The 21,318-nt window shown below is 38.7% G+C and overlaps 5 protein-coding genes and 1 long non-coding RNA gene across 11 annotated transcripts in view; 3 read left to right on the top strand and 3 right to left on the bottom strand.

Annotated features, from left to right (window-relative positions):
* The first annotated feature begins 1,021 nt into the window (after window positions 1–1,021).
* Window positions 1,022–2,443, top strand: LOC111264072 (uncharacterized). The gene is made up of 2 exons (XM_022839654.2): window positions 1,022–1,042; window positions 1,347–2,443. The coding sequence occupies exons 1-2, from the start codon at window positions 1,022–1,024 to the stop codon at window positions 1,848–1,850; spliced, it is 525 nt and encodes a 174-aa protein (XP_022695389.1). The 3' UTR covers window positions 1,851–2,443.
* Window positions 2,121–3,856, bottom strand: LOC147752992 (uncharacterized). Its single transcript, XR_015312544.1, has 2 exons — window positions 3,435–3,856; window positions 2,121–2,525 (listed from the first exon to the last, which is right to left on the bottom strand). It is a non-coding gene; the product is annotated as an uncharacterized LOC147752992 (long non-coding RNA).
* A 451-nt stretch (window positions 3,857–4,307) lies between these two features.
* LOC111264073 (RRP12-like protein) lies at window positions 4,308–11,625 on the top strand. Its single transcript, XM_022839655.2, has 11 exons — window positions 4,308–4,536; window positions 5,696–5,907; window positions 6,069–6,311; window positions 6,683–6,880; window positions 7,101–8,771; window positions 9,093–9,280; window positions 9,600–9,885; window positions 10,028–10,399; window positions 10,563–10,779; window positions 10,912–11,185; window positions 11,375–11,625. The coding sequence occupies exons 1-11, from the start codon at window positions 4,398–4,400 to the stop codon at window positions 11,484–11,486; spliced, it is 3,912 nt and encodes a 1,303-aa protein (XP_022695390.1). The 5' UTR covers window positions 4,308–4,397; the 3' UTR covers window positions 11,487–11,625.
* THG (tRNA-histidine guanylyltransferase) lies at window positions 11,552–15,037 on the bottom strand. Of its 5 annotated transcripts, none has more exons than XM_086969937.1 (5): window positions 14,685–15,037; window positions 14,071–14,316; window positions 13,298–13,572; window positions 12,912–13,114; window positions 11,552–12,052 (listed from the first exon to the last, which is right to left on the bottom strand). In XM_086969937.1, exons 1-5 carry the CDS (start codon window positions 14,718–14,720, stop codon window positions 12,033–12,035), a joined length of 780 nt encoding a protein of 259 aa, XP_086826063.1. In that variant the 5' UTR covers window positions 14,721–15,037; the 3' UTR covers window positions 11,552–12,032. The 5 variants fall into 5 exon arrangements, with proteins under 5 accessions (XP_086826063.1, XP_022695392.1, XP_022695394.1 ...); XM_022839657.2 differs by having other exon boundaries at window positions 11,552–12,497; window positions 14,685–15,032; XM_022839659.2 differs by having other exon boundaries at window positions 11,552–12,497; window positions 14,709–15,032.
* A 235-nt stretch (window positions 15,038–15,272) lies between these two features.
* On the top strand, window positions 15,273–18,804 carry LOC111264074 (uS5 assembly chaperone PDCD2). Its single transcript, XM_022839656.2, has 5 exons — window positions 15,273–15,531; window positions 16,376–17,066; window positions 17,390–17,553; window positions 17,790–17,981; window positions 18,540–18,804. The coding sequence occupies exons 1-5, from the start codon at window positions 15,349–15,351 to the stop codon at window positions 18,675–18,677; spliced, it is 1,368 nt and encodes a 455-aa protein (XP_022695391.1). The 5' UTR covers window positions 15,273–15,348; the 3' UTR covers window positions 18,678–18,804.
* LOC111264076 (uncharacterized) overlaps window positions 18,788–21,318 on the bottom strand; it is an 11,312-nt gene continuing 8,781 nt past the window's right edge. For both annotated transcript variants that reach the window (XM_086969938.1, XM_086969939.1), the window contains exon 4: window positions 18,788–21,023. In XM_086969938.1, the coding sequence (XP_086826064.1) occupies window positions 20,939–21,023 (85 nt within the window). In that variant the 3' untranslated portion in view covers window positions 18,788–20,938. The remainder of the gene's footprint in view (window positions 21,024–21,318) is intronic.

Below are 21,318 nucleotides of genomic sequence, written 5' to 3'. Positions count from 1 at the left end.
CCAGAAGTTTTTTGTCTTGAATAAGGCCACCTCGCTTCAGGAATATGATTCTCTGTGTACAACTCGTGTCATACTATGCAGTAGTAGTGTAGATCTACCAACGGTATACTGGACCCATTGTTCATCAACAGTACGACGCATTGCTGAAAATCTAAGTAACTAGTGTTTGAATATGGGAGGATGCAGTAAGTGTTAGGTTTTTAGAAAATATTTCGTACAAGCTGTCACCATTCGTTAAAAAATATGAAGACTTATGATTAACAATACGTAGATATATAAAAATAACTTGTTTATTGACACAGATTGTGTAATGCTCATGTATAATTGGCGGCACTCGAAACAACGACCTAAAATAGGCCGAAGGGAACCAGTTTACTTCAGACAGATGCGTGGTTGGCACGTCGAGCGATGTATGTCAAATAGGTTTACTATAATGGTGCAAATATTCGGCTATAGCAGATTGTGCTTTATATAATACATTTGCGGTCCGATTCATTATTTACGCCTGAAATTTTTAGCACAACATCTCTATAGTTAAATGTTTGGAATATCTACCTCTGCATATAATATTGTCTATCTTGAGGGTCAGGCAGTCAATCTGATAAGAGATAGCTACGTGGCTGAATGCTCCGATATGATTACAACTAATACGAGTATAGCGGATAAATAGACGAATGCGGCGATGTGATATAGCTTAAAGTAGTAGAAACGTAGTTACCTGCCATAGATGCCAGTCTGTTGCTCTTCGTACCACTAGTGCCGTGGTTATGTTCTGTCCATGGCCGAATGTTACCATTCAGTCAGTTGCTCGACGAAGCTTTGCCTTCGCAGACTGGCTTGCTCCAGCAACTGAATTGCCAATCGCTAAGGTAAAAGCCAAATTATCCTGATAAGCTAAAACTATTGTTGACTAACGACGCTAGCTAATCAAAGTAACCCTCTCAACATCACTCAAAGGCCGCACATAAACGTAAGAATAATTTTTCAGGCGGTTTAACTCCCTCTGTCACGATCATGCAAAATGATGTACAGGGAGGAACTGGTAGGTCTAGCTCAAAAGTGTCATATAAATCCGAGCACGCGTGCGGCCAAAAAAGTACTTCAACCTCTTCAACAGACTTGGGCTAAAATTGTACACAGGCTAAGAAGCGACCAGAATGTAGACGTATGCTATTATGATCTTAACCAGCCTCGCTGTGCTGGGAAATGCTGGACACGCTGACTATGGGGGTAATCTTGGCAGTGGCGAAGGTGGTCCGGGTGATTATGGAGGCGGCTACGCAGAACTTGGCGGAGACAAGATAGGACCTGGTCCAGGTGGTAACCTCGGTGGATATAAAAATTAGGAGCACTACGCCCCGAAGGTGAACTACGTGGTGAAAACTATTCGGAAACCCGTGCCAGTACCGCATCCAGTGCCGAAGCCATACGTGGTCCCAGTACACAAACCGGTGCCTTTATACAAACCTATCCCTGTACCTAAGCCATATCCGGTGCCACACGTTATCCCACAGACGTACCCAGTGCATAAGGAGGTCCCAGTCCCCAAAGAGGTACCTGTGGCGGTTCCATATGAAGTGAAGAAGCCGTACCCTGTGCCTCATGTAGTTAACGTACCCAAGCCGTACGTTGTACACGTACCTAAGCCATACGTTGTCGAGCAGCCGTATAAGGTGCCACTCCACGTTAAGATTCCCCAGCCATATGTTGTTCCTGTCCACAAACCCTACCAAGTACCAGTAACGAAACCTTATCCCGTTGAAGTGCCCGTAGTCAAAGAAATTCCTGTTGCTATTAAGAAACCTGTGCCTATACCCATTCACCGTCATCATGGACAGCACAAGGTTTAGGCGAGACTAAAAGCACCAACACGTTTAATGAAGATGGATCCGGGTATGCCTAACTTGTACATCCAACAATGTACATAAGCAATAAACATCTATACTATGTCTAAAATGTATATTTTGTATTACTAATCAGGAACAACAAAAGTAGACAGTTGCTAATTCTTGACGCTATTGAAACTAACTAGCTAAATCAGTTAAGAATACCAGTAATTTTCTTTATATTGTAACCTAGCTTCCGCCCGATATTTAACTACTGAGAAAGAGATCATTACATAAGTCGTAAAGTCCAATGTTTTTATGCTTGCGTAGTATGCTCAGCAATTTTCTTGATATTGTAAGCGAGCTTTCGTCCAATATTTAACCACTGAGAAGGAGATCATTACATTAAGTCGTAAAATCCAATGTTTTTATACTTGCGTAGCATGCTCATCGTCTGTACATTAAGCTTCTTATGTAAATATGGACATTATAATACAATTGCCTCATAATAAGAGTAAACATCTCGCGACAGAGTTGTATTAAAACTTAAAATCCACCTTAAAGCTTATGTCTTAAAATAAAATAGCAACGACAAGAACACAGATCAGATATAACATCGTCAATATAGTTTTGTTTCTTAGCTGCTGTTGTTCCTTTGTTCTTGGGCTCGGTCCTTGGTGGAATCTCCGCTCGATTTTTCTGCAAATAGAACGAAAACACAAGTGATAAAAGACGTTTACTTCTGAACATGCCTTGGCTTCCAGTCACTCTGTATCTATGCTTTATAAGAACGCAGGTTAAAACATGACGTCGGTGGGGCTCTACGCTAAAGATAATGCTGAGGCTTGTATTATGATTGTTTACTATTGCTTCAGTTATAATAAATTCTTGCTGCCTCAGAGTACCTTTAGATTACATTATTTTCGAAATGCTACGGCCTTTTCTCTAGCTCACAAAGATTAGATGGATAACTGACCTAATCAGACTTAAGATATCTTCTATATATTATTCCTTAGGGACGTGTATAATTACCTATTTTGTGGGGCTAGACAAAAAGGGTATCATTATCAAACAAACCTGGGTCTCAAACATGTCTAACCGTTTTTGAGCGTTTAAATGTGCAATGTAAGGAGCCACAGTAAAGTTTGGTGGTCAATGATTGGCATCATTAAACATTTTCTTTAATGAAAGGAATAATTATCTAGTAACGTCCAGAACAGCTTTCAACAACCGCTGCAAAACAATAATATACCAGTTCAATAAGACCTCGATACGACATAATGTATGAAGGTGCAATGCTATGCCAATTTGCGCGAGGGACTTCCTTAAACTTACGCTTCCTATACAGCCTCACACGTCACTCTGCAAAGTGACGATAGCGCGTAAATACTACACCTAAATACTTTTCCAACTTTCTATATTTAGCTGTATTCCTACGCCAGTTATATATATATATGTTAAGTTATAAGCAATTCTTAACAGAGGTGCCGTTATGCCATTGCGTCACGTTGATAAATATGGGTGACAATGATGAACCTGGAGTATAGGCCAGAAAAGTGCACAGATACATGCAACGTATAATTTTAAGGCTTTTAGTATCATTATTACCTTTAGATGTTTTTAAATTTGTTATAGGGCAGTTCGCCGTCAGGTCCAGGTTTCCTCCAAAGTTGAGTTTTTGGAGGTAAGGCTGAAGGAATTTCCATAAAATAAGAATCACCGGAATAAGTGGTGCTAGGATACACGGTATGCAAACCATTTTGACTGATAATTCACGACTCTCCTATCAGATTCTCTTGCGGTGCGATGATTCACCAAGCAAATTTCGTCAACCCTCGGAGTCACGCGACAAGCTATGGCACGCAAGTCTAAAAAAATAAAGTGCTGTTTAATTGTATAAAATACAGCACTGGCTTCTGGTAGTAGGCACTGATAAAAATGATCCTTGCTACCATTTTATAGTCGTTATAATCAGACACTGTTAAACGCAGACGCCTAGTTGATCCAACAATGAGCAGCAGATGGCCGTCCTGAAAGATGATAAGATGAGAGGGAGATGGTACTTTGCGCCACCCGGAAGTTTCAGGCGGGGCCGATTCTTGCATAGATCGAATAAAAACAATAATGAAAATTAAAGAAACTACAAACGCTTTTTTTTTTTATAGACAGGTACTTGCACGAACATGATATAGCCGTTGTACTTCTGCATTGCAAAAAGTAATCCGAACGTATAGTAGATTACTACAATTTGGCGTGCTTCCGAGTGTACCGAGGCTTCTAATATTGCCTTAATCACTTTATTTGTTCTCGTAATAATGCGGACTATATAGCCAATAGACAGAAATTTTGCAGATAATAACACAAAATAATACTTCCAATAGCAAAAATACCCTGGGTATTTAATAATGTTTAAATTTAATTAACACCCGCCACTCGACAGCGATGCTAGCGCCCTTCCAAAACACACGTTCTATTTACCTGGTCCTGCAGGCAGTCGAATAGCTTCACATGGTCAAAACTTTTATAAACTGGTAAACTTATCCGGAGTGGCTTTTAGTGTGAAAAGGCATCATGAAGATTGCCCGTAGTGGGTCAACTAAGGCAAAGAAAGGTGCCACATGGAAAAAAGGACAAGCCTGTAGTTCTAATCCGACGCGAAGAAAATTCCGTGATGCGGTGCGGACCGGCACATTTAAGAATGTGATTAAAGGTTGAAACTTATGTAAACATATAAATTAGCATGCACTACTGTAGCCGACCCGTCATACTAATTATTGTTGTGCTCTGTTGGGTGCGTTTAGATCAATAAATAGATGTGTACAACTTCTGTTAAAATGTAACCTCTATGAGGTACGGCCTCAGTTAAGCCTGTAGCTAGTAGGGTAGTTCAGAAATATACAAAACAAAAGGATAAGCTCAATTATATATATAAGAAAAGTTTTGTATTATTCTATTATAATCTAGTACATGTACTCTGGTCATAAGAAGGATATCACATTTTGAATTGAATGAGTACGTGATTAAATTGATCGAAATTATTCCAAAATATTAAGTATACCGAGTGCTCTTTTTAATTAACCCAGATACGTAATGGATTGCTGCACGCAGGCCTGCTTTCCGTCAATGAATCTGAACACACGGGCCCTGCCTGACTGAAATTATAACTTCTCAGTCTTCTTAACATTAAAGCAATTTGTTTGAGCAGTATCTAACAATTTTTTTTTAAATAACAGCTAATACAAACATACGCTACTAGAATGTAAGCTCAATGTGATTAGAAAAAAAAACAAAAACAGGCGCAGTTCACGTTCTGTTGTAATAAGCAACCCCATTGTATATCTATTGTTGCATTTTTAAGGCGTCTGTTGGGGCATATCCGCGCGCAGCTTCTGATGTATGTGAACTTTCGTTTCCAATAGAATTATAATAATACTGACATAATGGCGCTTTTAATTGTAACAGAACATGCGTATTCTGGATTCGTTTCGTTCGTAGTTCCCTAGTAATTAGTTGTAATGCGCATTGAAAATCGCTATAACTAACAATATATTTCTCTTCCAAATTCATTTTGCATTTTTCAGCGAATGGTATAGTGGTACTTGTATTCTTCTGCTGACATTTTTTTCTGAAGCGTTTGAAAAGATGGAACCTTAGTACAGATGTGTAGTTCATAGTGTTTCGTCGTCTCATAAACGCGCCACACATCTACTGTAAATAACTCCTTTTTCAGTTTTTTACAAATTAACTAGACCAGTTCACAGTGAAATTATTTATTCTGAGTTTAATCCTCCCATTGGACCTATCATTTATAAAGAACGAACAATATTTGCAATAAATATATTTCTTTCTTGTCGTGCCGTTAATTTTAGAGAGCGGCCTAACGTCTGCAGCTCTTAGTCAACATGATAATAAATACGCCTCGTCGACTATGGACTCTCTTCTCCAAAGGACTATTGACCATCAAGACGCCACATTAGATCGGAGTGGATCGGGCAACGAGATGGAGGATGTCCGCTCCGTGGCGTCATCATGGGCAACTGATTTCTCTGCCTGCACAAATATGTCCTTCAATCGCCTCATGGTACGTTAACTATAAAGCTCGGTAAATAACACAACCTTTTGTCATCACCTCACAGGATTTACTTGTACCGACAACACCAGGAATGAAATAACCGGCACAAATACTATGCATTTAAAATGCTGTGTCTTTATTATCTGCCGACTTTTATTTATCTCATATAGACGAACTGGGATCCTTCGAGTGCACTTCACAAGGAAATGTTGGCTGTCTTAGCAGCAGTGACAGAAGTAATCAAGGAAAAAGGCGGTCAAGAAACAGAAACGGAGTATTTTGCGGCATTTCTCACATCGCTAACGACCCTTGAGTCCGACCTAAGTATCACAGCAGCGGTTGCACTCATCAACATGGTTATCAAACGAGTTCCACCATCTCTTCTCCGTCAAAGGTTCTCTGACATCTCACAGGTAAGTTTTCACACAGATCAAATAGTGTTGCCGTTTATATACAATCATACTACACGCTCTATGGATTTACTGAAGTTCGTTTTTTGCCTATAAAAAATTGTGGATTAAATGACTTGGCTCATAAAAATGTTAAATCGAGTTCTGTGAAGTTTGTTCCGTGGAGTTTATCGGCAATGATCTACTATAACGAAACGTATAATAGTCTTTTCGAACTTAGATATTCAATGGAGTTAACCTAAGTTTAGTGAACCTTTATGAATTATTTATTATTTTTTGTCAAGTTACCAGCAACACAACGTGCACGTGGTCAGTTACAGTGTCTTTATCAGAGTTTTATTCTACTCTATGCTTTTCTCGTTTGGTGATTCGAGGTGATATATTCGCTTTTAGCCCGTTTCGCGGAGTCTGACCACAACGCCGTTCTATGTAGTCTCCTGAATATAGCGTCGTTCGTCTGCAGACAACAGGATGCCTCTCGCTGGACGGTGGAGACAAGTTCTTTGAAAAAATCCGAAACCTGTCGACTCTTCAACGCCGTTCTGGCCTTTGTGACTCACGTAAAGCCGAAGGTGGATAAACAGCTTATTTCCGTCTCTGTCTTATAAAGGCTAAATTTAAAACTATTACCTGTACAGAACCTTCAAAATAATCTATAACAACAAAAGCATCTACTATCAGACACCATTTTTTAATTGTAGTTGTAAAAGTAGGAGACAAATCGACAACACCAATTGTACACTGAAAGCACCAGTAACAATAAGACCCGCCAAACTTGTGTGGTGATTTCAGGTGAGGCGAGCAGCGCAAAAGAACGTCTGTGGCTTGATGCGTTCATCACCAGAACATCCGTCAACGATACTGTGCGGAGCCTATGTGAACGACCGCATGGAAGAATTCCGTCAGAATGGCAACACCGTGTCTCTACTACACCTCCTTACCTTTCTCTCATATAGCCTTCCCTTGTTACCATCAAAAAACATCAAGATCATAGCAGAAAACATCCTCAGGACGATGAAGCTGAACGATCCTCTCGTTATCGTACAAGGCTTGACGACATTCTCAAATATGTTCATGTACGAGACGACTCAGCTACTGATTCGACCGGATACAAATGCCAGGCTCATAAATGCTTTGTATGAAATGCAACCCGGAATCAACGATCCTCAGCCATGTACTGCTTGGCTTATGGCAATGCGTAGTGCTCTTGTACATCTGCACAAGGGGGATGTATCGTTATTTTCTTTGAACGTCTGGAAGTTTATCCAGGTCGCCGTTAACGTGTTCTTGTGCGAAAACGAAACTGTTCATGCCGTCACGGAGAAAGTTATAATTGAGTTGCTGCAGTTATGCGGTCCAATTGGGGAGGAGATGAAGACACCTTTACCAGGTGGCATTCAAAGTACCTCCGCCGAAAAGATTCTGACCGCTCTTGAGAGAACGCTCACATACCAGTTCCACTTGGCATGGCCCAACGTATTCGCTGTGTGGGGTGCTACCTTTTCTGCGCTTGCTAAAGTTCTACCCGATAGGCTTACAGCTAGTGTCTCCGTTTTGGCGGATCTTCGTGAATCGAACAACTTTGAGTACAGTATGCAGCTTGATCATGCAGTTGGTGCGGCTGTTCGAGCCCTCGGACCTAAACGTGTACTGGAACAGGTACCATTAAGGATTACGGGCGTGGAGGACGATCCTAACTTTCCACGAAGTTGGCTTTTGCCCGTACTGCGTGACAATATAAAAGAAACTGAACTAAAGTTCTTCATTGACTACTTCTTCCCCTTGACTGGTAATCTAAGTCGAGCAGAAAGCGCGGCCCAACAGAATAAAAAGAAGCATATGGAGGTCGCGTATCGTGTTTTGGGTAACCAGGTGTGGTCTTTGCTGCCTGCATTTTGTGTGCGAACAACTGATGTGAGAGAAACTTATCCAAAGGTTGCACCAACTCTTGCTATACTGCTAACTGCCAGGCCTGACCGACGTCTTCCTATACTGTCGGCTTTACGGAAACTTATCACGACAAGCACGACGCCAAGCGTCATCGGCACTACTGCTGATAGGTTCCTTCCCACGCTGTGTTCTCTCTACATTAAGAAAGCGGAAAGCGAAAGGCTTGCCCTGTATGAAACGATTCGAGCTTTTGTCACAGTATCCGAGCAAGAGCTTTGTTGTACAATGTTTAACACAGCGATGGAAAAAATAGGAACGGTGCAAGGTGAAGACGCTACATTTACCAATATGGCCTTTACGGACATAGCTCGGGCACTACTGCCTAAAGTTACAGAGGCTGAAGGACAAAAGTTGTACCAATATTGTGTCGCTAACTTGAAGAGCGGAGCCCGAACAGAACAGAAAAAAGCTTATCTGACCCTTGAAGACCTATTCCGCGCGGAATGCTGCCGCCGGATCGTTGAAGAAAACCTCAACGATATTCAAAAGCTACTCGTTACATCTGTTTCAAAGGTTAGCGACCAATTTGTTGCTGTTATTATAGCAGCCATGACATTTAGTATCACCATATGAGGAGAACAACTCTTAGTTTACATATAGTAAAAAGTAGTCGCAACCACGCTAGACGTCGTTCTAAATTGAAGAGATTGAAAAATCTAAGTAGTAGAACGAACTTAGATCGTAGTAGCAACAAAAGCACTTTTTATCTTTCTACTTTGGTGACTGCATCATTTTTTCCGGCAGAAGTAGAAGCAGAAAAAGAATTTAGGGACCTTAACAAATTTTGTAGTAAATTTGTTTTCTTTTTATCTATTATCTTCATAAATGTATTAGGTATCGAATGCGTCAAAGGCCCCTCGCCTCCGCTGTTTAAGAAGCGTCTTGGCAAGTCTGTCGTCACCAAACCAACAATTGGTCGTAGCTGTTATCCCTGAAGCAGTATTGTGCTGCCGAGATTCTGCCGCAAAGGTTAAACAAGCTGCTCTGGAGGTTGTCGTGGAATGCGCTGATGCTCTACAAAGGTTAGATATTTCTATAGAAGTGGTAAAGAAAGTTGCTTGACAGCATTTTGAGACATCGTGGCTAAGTTGACCCGGCAAGTTTTGAAGTAACCACAGTCTTTAACAGCAGATACTGTAACTGAATTTTAAGATGATAAAAACTGTCAAAAGGCTCAGTAATAACGCACTTGCCTCGTTTTAAACTGCTAACTGTTGGAATCATATTGGAATAACCACAAATGTGTGGGTGACTATCTTCCATGGACTGGACGTGTTTATTTTTGTCGGGATAATTTTCAATACTTATTGGGTGTACGTGATTTATCTATAATATTCTCAGATGGAGCATCCCGAATGCGTTCAGCCAATACATATCTCTGTTAATGGGGGGCTTGGCTGGATCGTCGACGTTAGTCTCCGCTTCTATAATTGCGATTAGCCACTGCCTCCGGCATTTCCGTGAGCAGCTTCAGGAGAGCGAAGATCTTCTAAAACAACTCATTGAAGCCATTTGCACCCTTGTCGTGTCACCTTCTCGAGAAATCGTTAAAGCTGCTCTTGATTTCATTAAAGGGATTTTCAGCCTCATTGAGATGGACCAACTTAATAAATTTTCCAATCTTATCGTAAGTAGATAAGTCGAGCTTATTTACTAATTAACTGCACGCTAAGATTAAAACGGTCGTTGTTAAAAATACCGTTTGACACCCAGTTTACCCTAATTGTATTTGATTGCTTTTGTGAATATTTCATTTTTTCCCATTACAGATCTCACGTGTATGCGGTATGATAACGGATGACTGTGCTAGTCATTTCCGCTTAAAAATTAAGGGAATTCTGATTCGTTTTGTCCGCCGGTTGGGTTATGACATCGTGGCTTGTATGGTGCCCGAGTCCTATCAAAAGGTGCTCACGAACATTCGTAAATTGGAAAACCGCCGTCGAAAAATCAAGAGCATGACGAGTGGTTGCGGTGGAAGCGAGGAGAATGACGAAAATGCAGATGCGAAATCACAAAAAAGTCAACGCAGTCGAAAAGGAGATACTTTTGAACAGGTCCTTGGATCTGACAGTGATGCAAACGATGAGGACGATAATGACGATGGAGAAAAGCGAACAGAGCAAGAACGTGGAAAGAAGGTTTGTCATTTGATCACGTAAACGAACACTGACGAAGAAGTTCTACCCTAACCTGACTAAGCTTGTGTGTAGGCTTACCTGTTCTATATTATACTGCCTGCTGTCACGTTTTGGCACTGTTTATAACAAGTATTATGCATTTAATTCGCGTATGTTATTCCAGGACCGCAGCGCCTGGTTAAAGGAAGGCGATGAAGAGATTGTTGATCTAATGGACCCATCGGCAATGAGGCATATTTCAACGACCGATCCTGCAAAATACAAGCAGAAGCTGGCTAAAAAACTCACTCCTAGGCAAGAAGCCGAGAAAGCCGGATTTAAGGTTTCTGAGGACGGCAAATTGCTTATCACCAAGGAAATGCTTGAAGAAGATAATCCTCGTAAGTACAAGCGACTCATTTGCCTGAATATGTGTTAGTATTGCCTAAGTGAAGAGTTGAATTCTGCCAGTCAGTACATTTTTATCACAAAATTTATTTTTTTTTTTCTATCTGTGCGTGTCTGTATGGTAGGTGGTAAGAAGCGAGGCCGCGAGGCTGCTGAAGAAGACTCGGACTTAGAAGATATTGATGACCTGCTGGGAGCTATAAGCGGTTACGCTAAATCTTCAAGACCGAAGAGCGTTAACAGTGGTGTGAGTCTTAAGTCGACAAAACCTACAGGGAGCACAAAGCCGATTGGTTCCGAATATCGCGCAAAAAGAGCAATGGGCGATGTAAAATTAAAGGCTCAGAAATACGACCCGTACGCCTACATACCCATGAATAGGATGGCCCTCAACAGAAGGTTGGTTAAATGCATTAACAACTATATAACTGTATTTGCTGTAGCTGAATGCATAAAAACCATATTGCAGAGTTTTCGAAAGCACTGTAATAAAGTCGAACTGATCTACTATGAGTAAATTAATTACACAGATAAGTAATCTTAACACAAATGAACACTTCCGTTTTCCCTTTTTTTGTTCTTTCATAGGAAACGTGCCAAAATGTCTGGTCAGTTTAGTAGCCTTGTCAAGGGTGCGGCAAAAGGAGCCCGAAAAGCGCGCAAACAACGGGCTAAGCAAGCGGTCTTTAAGAAGCGATAGACTACTCACCAAACATGTCTACCTATTATTAACTTCCATTTTCAGCAACAAACAAACCAGAGGAAAAATAGTGTTGTCGAAACAACTATTTTATTGTACATTAAATATACAATAAAATACATGTGATGTTACTAACTGATTTAGTTGCTTCCCTGAAATTAGCTGCAACTTATAATTTGCTTCAATTAAATCATTATCTTTAATTGTTAATTTGGCAATAATTTTCTGATGGTTAGTGTGAAGCGCTTTCGTTGTAGGAACATTCCTAAATTGTCAAATTACCAAATTATGAACATTTATCTCAATATTTTTTTACAAACTAATTATGCTATATATAAATTGTCTACAATAAAATACAAATACATGTGAGATTAAGAACAGCTTACTTCAATATAAAACGCATTTAATGTAACGTTTCATTGCTTTTTTTGTGTAAATCTCGTTCTAATTTGATACAGATTCAGTTGATTTGCAAAAACCTTTTGTTCCCTTATTTATCCTTCCTTACGCAAAGATCCTTGTCCATTATTCTCTTTCTGAATCCCACTATCTTTCTTGTACAAAACCTAAAACGACAAAAAACGACCACGAACTACCTCATTAAAAATGTTATCTTTAATTTAATTATACATCCATACCCTGTACACTGAAACACTCGACTTAGCTATCAGACTGCACCGTAATCATATACACCAATAATCTATTCAGATTGCAAGATAAATGGGTACATGTTCCAGAACTCTTTCTGGATCATGTCGCGGTGCATAGAGTGAAGATCATTACTGCTGGATTGTCGCATCATGTGACTGTTCATGCAAGGGACGTCACGATCCACACTTGAAACGGCAGATGTTATAGTATGTGTTGCAATTGTTGTATTTGTTGTTATTGCTGTCGTTGTTGTGCTTGATGCCGGCTCCGTGGCCTTTTTGCATGAAACTGGATCACCAGCATCGTTCCCTATAGTAGCCTTACGGTTGTAGTCTTTTGGCACTCGAACAATTGTTGTACCTAGCAAAACGGTTCATAATCGAGTTATCGATAATTTAGATTTATCCGTTAATATCAAGAGCAGGATTCGTAGACTACTGCAGTTTTTTACGTATAGCTTCATAGCGTAGGTTGACATCTTCCTGAAGGGGAAGATTAGGTGTGGTCATCGTATCTCTTAGACACTTTAAAATATGAACTATTCTTCAATAAATTGTCTATAGTCTAATGCAGTCCACAACGATCATATCGTTATGATTACTAACACTTAGTAAGACCAACAAATTACTACACGTTTTTAACACAACACACGTTCAAATATCCTTTTTTTCTATCCTATAAAACGTCAGGCTTTAGTGGAAGGCATTCGGAAATATTGGAGTATTTCGATAACCTACATTAACGGGTTATTAAAAAGATAAAACACCATTGTACCTTTTCGAAATTGGCTTGGTTCGTTATTGTAGTTGCAGTTAAACTCCTGAAAGAGGATCTCATTTTTATCAGCGCTAAGTGTCCCTCGCAATCGCTCTTCTGCTGCTGAAGTTGTTAGACCTCCTTTTTGGACCAGTGCCCAAAATGCGGTGTTATACAGGTTGTTGATATGGCAGTCTGCCTGTCGCCACGATAGGTAGTCCCTGCATGTATGTAGATAAAAGGTAGACGTCATCACCTACTCGTAAAGAGATTTTATATTGAACTTGGAAGTCCTTAGACGCAGATCGATTGGCTTATATCTCAAATATAATAGTAACATCGCATGTAAAGATCAAATATTTGTGGTATAACAGTTCAAACAGTTGCAGTTGATCCTTGCCAACCTCAGATTTTGGTTTGTGGGGTAGAGTACCACTCTTGCATCAAAAGCTGGAGGACACAACAATGTTTTCTCGGGGAAGAATTCGGAGAAATAGAACACAAATGAAGAAGAGAACAGTGACGCAATGTTAGTCATTATTTTCGAAGCACGCCGCTTGTAGATAGTGGCGTCTCGGCGGAATACAAATGAGTACTCGTCACTTTGACCGTATGCCATTGAGATCTCGTTGAATTCTTTCATTACTTCTTTGGCACATCGTGACATTAGATCCAGACCCTATAAACCAAATGAAATTAGCAAATATATATATACATATATGTCAAGCCACATTGCATCTCATTGAAAAACCGCATATGAACGGCGCTTAAACCAGCTTTCGCGTTAACGGTAGAAAGGTAATATATACATTTGTATTATTTCCAAGAAATATTAAAGAATATACAATACGCTAAAATATTACTGACCATTGCCAAGCTTTGCGTTATCAGAAACACATGCCTAGTGCCAAGTGGAATAAATTATTTTCTACGAAATCAGTTACTAACAGTCTGATTCAGAATTGGTTTACAAATAATTTTGCACTACTGGTTAAGAATATTTTTATGTATTAAGATATACTTTTATATATTTCTTTAAACCAATTTTGGTTCAAATTGTTAGTACTTAAGACTATAAAAAATAACTATAATATTATATATATTATTAGAGCGTCATAATACTCGATTGCTTTAACGTGCGCAATGACCTTCGTTTATTTTCGAAACTTTAATTTACCCGTTTATCATTAGGCTTTACGAAATCGTGGGCCTGAGTGAATTTATGGAAACCCTTTCCATCAAGCCGCACAACGATGTATGTGTTTGGAAGAACGTAATCGAGCTGCTCAAAATTACGAACATAATCGAATTTGCTTTTAGCCATTTTTGCGGATGTTAGTAGATGCTTCACTAGCCATAAATGGCCACTGATTCTCAATAACCCGAATGACTGCGAGGATTTCGGTCCGACTGTCACCTGAAACTGTTGATTTTTATTTTATAATATTTAAATATAAATATATATTATAAATAATTTTTAGGGTTCCACCATACGATCATGATTGCCAAACAAATAACCAATAGAGTTCAAGTGGCTTTTGTTTTTATATAGTAAAGACTAAAAGTACCTTATATATATTTTTGGCAATGGCAAACAAAGAAGTCCCGAATATGATCTAAGAATTCACTGATCTTAAGCAAACGATGCTTATTCAATAGCATTAGGATTTTGTAAGAAAGTGCGCCCAAAAAGAGCACAAACGACATAAACTAATTATTTTTCGCAGGAGGTTGGTAGGATCATGCTAGCTATAACTTCAAATTCAAACAGAAATAGCCGTGGGTACCAACCATTGAATTAGCTCCTTCTCTCACCTGTGCTAACATTACGTTCCGACTTCGTAATTGACTTGGCACTGGCTTTGTATTTTGATTTTATATTATCGAACGGTACAGAGTCGTGACCACATATTTGTTCGCATAAATGGATAATTTATAGCTCTAGATAGCTAAAGATTTCACGTACAATATGTTAACGTGTTGCCGGTATCCTTAATGAAGTCGGATTAACATGGCGTTAGTTATTAAAATGCCACGGAAATTCTCAGCAGTTAAAACTTTATCGCACACCACCTTATGAATACTCATTTAACCCACAGTTTCGAATCTCTTCTTTTGCGCTCCAGAACTGACGCGATAGCTGAAAAGACCCGATGAAAACAAAGATGAACGCATTACGTCCATTAGCTATAAGTATACGTATTTTCCATCAGCGCGATTTTCCTATTCCATTCAGTCGTTATAGTGCCTAGATCAGTTGAAATTTATTTACTAAATGAGATATTTATAAAAGTGCACGATATTACATTTGATACGCCGATCTTGCTAAGGCAGCATGCTTTTTTCTTAATGCGCATGCGCAAGAAATCAAAACACAATTGAACACATGGTATGGAACATTGGCATTTCGATCGCGCTTAACGTGGTGCACACGAAACGTTGATTGTAAAGAAAAATGGCATGTCCCTATAATGAAAGTCGTGTCGAGCTTGGATTTGCCGAGAAAACTAATTCATGGCAATTGAGATCAAAGTTTTTCCCGTCGAAGTTCGGTGGCAAGCCAGCATGGTTAGCGCTCAAAAAACTACCGAGAACCCTAATATGCTTCTGTGGAGAACCTCTTACATTTATTCTACAGGTATGAACAAGTGAACCAAAAGTGATTGAGGTGCGCCAATACAGTAGATGATAGTTCATTGCTTGTACCGCGGCTGTTTCTAAGATTATCTGTTATTGTTCTGAAATATTCGTTGAATTATCTGTTGAACATATTTTGTGTGTAAGCCAGAGCCAACACACGTGAAACCATTACACGCAATGTGCATTTTCAAGATAGTTTATATTGGAACGCTGGAGAACGGTAGAGAGCTAACATGCAAACGAGAGAAAAAAAGGAAAAATGTATGCGCATATTGAAGATAATAAATGACACCGAAAGACCTTTTTACCTTGTTCTATTTATTTAAGTTGTGCGTATGACAGATACTAACCATCAAAATATTTTAGCCAGAAACTGTAAGAGCTTGCTCTGTAACATAAGAAAAAAGCCATAAGTAATATTCTCAGGTACCTTTTGACACATTCAAAAATATACGATAGGAATAATTCAAATATAGTTGCAGATGTTGATTTGATTGCATCACAAAATAACAAGAATTCGATATAACTTATGGCACCCGAAGTAGCTTATTTGTGTTTCGGCAACGATGCAATACATGTTTATCTCACCCGTCGTATTTTATATGTCTTTAGCGGAGCTTCAATTTGCAGCCCGGGTGTTTTCAGCTAAAAATTTAGCTAGTAATATAATTTTGGCTCTCGAAAGTACGCATTTTCGGTCAAAAAAAAGTTTTAATAAAAATATATATGAATTTTGCTGCAGACTATAGGTTATTACAGACTAGATATTTGATTCCTTAAAACGGCTTTTGGGTGTGTATTTTACAACTAATATTTATGTGGATATGTACTTTGTTCTTCAGGCATATGCTCCTGTTGATGATCATCCTACGGCATTTCATCGCACGCTATTTATTTTTGGTTGCCAACCGTGTGTGGATAAAAAGAAACCCGATTCGATTGTAGTTTTCCGTTCGCAGTTGGGTCTCGTCAATGATTTCTACCCCGATGTACCTGCAGTCGAAGTCGAGGAGGGATCTGAATCGCCTTCGGCTGCCGATTTCCAACTGCTTTGTTGCGTTTGTGGTTGTCCTGGCCCTCAGATGTGTTCATTATGCAAACAACGCAACTATTGTTCTAAGCAACACCAAATCCTTGACTGGAAGAAGGCTCACAAGTTTGTATGCGTTGGTGTGAAAAAATCAGATAATGAGCCAGGTGCCGGAAGGGATAACAGACAACAAGCACCTCAGATTACCGATAACGCGGAGGATGTCCAATTGGAATCCATGGAAATTGATCAAGCCAACACAGTGGACATTGATGAGTTGGCTACTCGAATGAGTGCTCAGAGCTGTCTTGGAAAAAGTGACTTTACGGGGTTGGATAGCGAAGATCATTCATTACTAAAAGTTGACTGGGAAGCATCAGTGGGGAGTGGACAAAATGGGATGCAGACCTTTACAAAACCGTCAACCGAGAGTAATTCAAAAGACACTTTTGCAAAGACGAGGAAGAAAAGGGAAAAACCCGCGAAGGACTACCTACACAAAGGTAATAAAGATGTACATTGAACACATTTGTCATGGCAAATGAACATGAATTTCGCAACCGGAAGAGAAAAATGAGTTCTGCCTTTTTGATACTTTTTTTTAGGAGGAATGCGATTTACCTAAGAGAAGTTTTTTGACAATTTGCAATATTCTTGTAGTAGAGATGGCCTCTTAATAAACATATTAAACTGTATTATCATGGCATGGTAATAATTACGTAATTATTTCTATTATTATATTAAAATGTGCATAAAGCATTTATTTACATTTTAAGCAATGCAATACAACATGCATGAAGATTCTCACTGTTGTAAGTATTTCTAGGGATCCTGCCCGAGTTCGATATTGAAATGGAGCCAGAGGAGATCATGGAGAATGAAGAAAAGAATGATACGCAGCAGGACCTAACCAAGTACCTCGAAGGCCTTGACAAAGACAGCATAGCTTGCATGAAGGAAATGGCACACTGTAATGAGAAAGATCTCAAGGTTTGGTCCTCAGCATTTTATCAGCTAAACGCTAAAAAATTATGTTATGACTTTCCTAGATATGTTATCTATCATGCTCTGTTGACGCTCTTTGCTTTACTGTTGACGTTAACGTTTGGATGCCGACTTAAGCGATGTTTTGCGCTCTAAACCATGGATTGGTTTAACATAACTTTCTTGGGTTGTGTAAACTAATCCACTACTTGCACAACAATTGACTCTGGCTGAATTTTCAGGAAATTGAAAATATATCAAAAAGTTTTAATGACAAAGCTTATAAACGGTTCAAGAAAATTGTCGACCATTATCCTGAGCAGATAATAAGATATTGCAAAGCTGGGAAGCCCCTATGGGTTTCAAGCCAAGACCTACCGAAGCAGGTGCCATCTTGCGAACTTTGCGGGTCTCCTAGAATATTTGAATTTCAGGTAATTACTATATCACAAAACATCTAATCATTTACCAAACAGAATGGTTATTTGCTGGTGAGTAGGCACAAGACATTTAAATACTACATCTTATTTAACTTGAATTCATTGAACAAGCTAAACCTGTAAGTCAAACCCTAAACGTTAGGAAAAGCATAGTCAGATCATAGTATTTGAGAAATTAGGAATAGCCAATGAGATAATACATCGCGAATATTCTCTAATCTTTTTAAATATTGTCCTACGTTTTATTAAAAATTAAATTTTGTAATATTAAGCATCAAAGTGAGTACCTTCGGTGCTCAAAGTGTAGCATGTAGTTAAGTTGAAGTCATGCCAAAACAAAGCTGCCTCCAGAATTATTCATGCCTCTTACAATTTCTCGTTTGAAATGTTCGTATACGCTGCAGCCAAATCCCAATCAAAAGTCGGATTTCTTGATTCTAATATATACTGTTTATAATAGCTGGCCGAACAGACAAATTACCTGTCGGTCTCACAAAGCTACCAATCATATATTTAACCTAATGACATTTACAGTATATTTATTCTAAACAGGTAATGCCACATGCTTTAAATATAGCAAAGAATGATCTGTTAGACTGGGGAACCTTGGCAGTCTATACCTGTGCGAAGAATTGCAACACGGACGAGTACGTGAAGGAGTTTGTACACAGACAAGACTTCAGTCAATAAAGGTATAACACAAAAGCTAAGTTATTAAAACGCCCGTTGGTACTCCTTGTGATTAGTGACTTGTAAACTAATTTAAATTGTTAAAAGAAAAAATGAATACTGAAAATAAATACTGTTTTGAAATATATGACATTTGTATTTATTCTACCTCAATTATTGTCTTTGCTTCTCGATTTTTATTTCAGTTCGTTGCTTAAAACTACTTAAGACTACAATTTACCTAACCATCGCTATTTAACAATTACGATTCATATCGGAAGACCATGTCATAAAGACTTGTTTTTGAAAGAAAAATCAAAGCTTTTGAACTTTTGGAAAATTTTTATCTAAACTGGGCTCAAAATCATTACTAGAATGTGTTGTATTTTCACACATCATATTTGTCTTAATTTGATTCATGTAATGCCTTTTCGACTGATCTAAATGGTTATAACATCATACAGGCATTTAAAAAAAAATAAAATGCAAAGTACAAATTAGCAGAAATCACCGATGTATTAACGGCTCATTGAATATTTTTGGCTTATAACACATATTGTAATATAGTCAAACGTGCAATTATGCATTATTCACTAGAGTTATTATCAAAAAAAAAGAATTCAAAAGGTTCAAGCGACAAACTTTGCGGGCTTTCCCTACCCACGCCCCTATAGCACTTCAAAAGCTCTTGTGCAGTATACACTTCTAACGTTGTAATTCATTAGCTTTTTATATCCATAATTAATAATCGTCAACAACGGTTATTCTTCACAAGGACCCTTTCGGGCTTGCATTTGACACAGATTGTCCTAACCATTGCACGCAAAATTCTGATCAACCTAACCGAAAGCACATAAAAGCCAGTAGCCATTACATGTTCGTGAGATGCCTGAATATCTTTCTCTTCTAATTAAGTATACATTTACTATTTCAGCACTTTGCTACGTTCCTTGATCACGAATGAACGCTACTAAGACTAGAATTAAATTTTTCTAATAATTTTTCTAATAAAAGAAAAAAATTTATACTTAGCTTATTCGGAACCTGATGTTTAGCATATAACATGTAAATGTTATTGTGATATTAAAATAGAACAAGAGAAGGAGCTCATTTTAGTTTCTATTAAATGAACATTATTGCTTTCATTACTAATCTTGTGATGATAGAAAACTTAGGTAACCAATAATAGTATTCTTTTTTAATTAAATGTAATAGTAAAGTATAACTAGAAAAGTCATATGCTTGTAGAGCGTACATCTAAGCGACTTTTTGTCCAGAAAGTGTTCTGGATATGTCTTACATGTATTGTTTTCATATTCTTCCTACAAGTACATTACAGTATGATTTACCATTGCTGCATGCGTTTAAATCTTACACAACCAACACTAGAGAGTTCTATCTGTAAACGTACGATGGCATGTACGCTCACATTATTACTGAAAAGGTCGCCAAAACATCAGATAATCTATTATCAAAAAGCCTGCTCTAAATTAAGGCTTGCATCTACTAAAGTGAGCATTTTTGGATGAGCCAGTTAAAAATTATTAAATTTGAGCTAGCTGAGGAAATCGAATTTCACTGGGATCCACATGGCTTATGCAGGAAGTGTTCATTGGATCGAAGCTCTATATATCACCTATTAGCGAAATCCTTATTCCTAAGAATCGACGAAGAACAATGAGCCGTTTGTTCCTGCCGTATTCGACGGAGCGTGCCTCGATGATAGCACAATGCGTAGCATATTTGCGTGCTAATCTTGAGAGACACGTGGTGGTCGGGGGTTCGAATTTGAACGTGGACACAACTCGTCTCATGATGCGAGCCAGTCGTCTGACGGAACTCGAAACATAAAATATGGGAGAACATGACGGACAAAAAGCATTCCGATGTGAGAATAAGATTGATGTAATAACAACTCGGCGCTCGGTAGATGCCCTTACTTTCATTTGCTCTCAGTGTGTCTTAGGCGTTGGTGCGCATCATATACAGAGGCTTCTATCTATCATGCGATTAAATACAATTTTTGGCATATAATTTGTATATGAATGGAGATCTTACAGTTCGATTCCCTTAGTAACATCACATGCTTTTTTGCTTACGCTTAAATGTTAATGAGTAGACATGCCGCCAGCGGGTAAACATTCAGAGCTTAGTGGTGCGTCTCCAGTTGTTTGTCTAAAATCGCCAGAACCAATCGTTCATTAAGACCAGCGCTTTGTTTGGGTTTCGCACACAAAACGGGTTTCGCAAATGATATAATAAAGATGGTTTGAAGTCCGCGACTACCACCACTCTGGGCCTGGGCCTCCAGGAGTGACGCTATGAGGCCAATCTCTTGCAAGACGTGCTGGATCAATTCCTTCCATTCTACGAAAAAATAGAACCGCAATTGTTTTCGTTATATATACTGTAAATGTTTTGAAAATTTACAATGAGAGATAGATACGCCCTTCGTTTATTGCCTGCCTTAAAAGATGACAACGTAAGAAATTCTGTGGCACTATTTAACCTTATATTGTGAATATTTCAGAAACACTTTCGAATATCTTCATAAAGTATTTAATTATCTCTGGCTGAAAAAGCAAGAGGTTGGATCAGCCACGTCAGTAATATAGATTTAACGATAGTGTGACAAAAATAAGAAGAAACCTGGAAACGTAAC

This window comes from Varroa jacobsoni, unplaced genomic scaffold (assembly GCF_002532875.2).
Source record: "Varroa jacobsoni isolate VJ856 unplaced genomic scaffold, vjacob_1.0 scaffold_819, whole genome shotgun sequence".
Taxonomy (NCBI): Eukaryota; Metazoa; Arthropoda; class Arachnida; order Mesostigmata; family Varroidae; genus Varroa; species Varroa jacobsoni.
Note: the sequence above shows the minus strand (reverse complement) of the source record. Positions and strands in the feature narration are given on the sequence as shown.

Excerpts from the sequence above, each read along its gene's own strand:
- LOC111264074 (XM_022839656.2), top strand. The coding sequence starts at position 15,349 with ATGGCATGTCCCTATAATGAAAGTCGTGTCGAGCTTGGATTTGCCGAG. Across the intron at positions 15,532-16,375 it reads CTCTTACATTTATTCTACAG|GCATATGCTCCTGTTGATGA; the intron begins GTATGAACAAGT and ends TTTGTTCTTCAG. Across the intron at positions 17,067-17,389 it reads GAAGGACTACCTACACAAAG|GGATCCTGCCCGAGTTCGAT; the intron begins GTAATAAAGATG and ends AAGTATTTCTAG.
- LOC111264072 (XM_022839654.2), top strand. The coding sequence starts at position 1,022 with ATGATGTACAGGGAGGAACTG. Across the intron at positions 1,043-1,346 it reads TGATGTACAGGGAGGAACTG|GAGCACTACGCCCCGAAGGT; the intron begins GTAGGTCTAGCT and ends TATAAAAATTAG.
- LOC111264073 (XM_022839655.2), top strand. The coding sequence starts at position 4,398 with ATGAAGATTGCCCGTAGTGGGTCAACTAAGGCAAAGAAAGGTGCCACA. Across the intron at positions 9,886-10,027 it reads ATAAATTTTCCAATCTTATC|ATCTCACGTGTATGCGGTAT; the intron begins GTAAGTAGATAA and ends TTCCCATTACAG. Across the intron at positions 10,780-10,911 it reads GCTTGAAGAAGATAATCCTC|GTGGTAAGAAGCGAGGCCGC; the intron begins GTAAGTACAAGC and ends TCTGTATGGTAG.
- THG (XM_022839657.2), bottom strand. The coding sequence starts at position 14,720 with ATGTTAGCACAGGTGAGAGAAGGAGCTAATTCAATG. Across the intron at positions 13,115-13,297 it reads CCCACAAACCAAAATCTGAG|GGACTACCTATCGTGGCGAC; the intron begins GTTGGCAAGGAT and ends ACATACATGCAG. Across the intron at positions 12,498-12,911 it reads ACCAAGCCAATTTCGAAAAG|GTACAACAATTGTTCGAGTG; the intron begins GTACAATGGTGT and ends CCGTTTTGCTAG.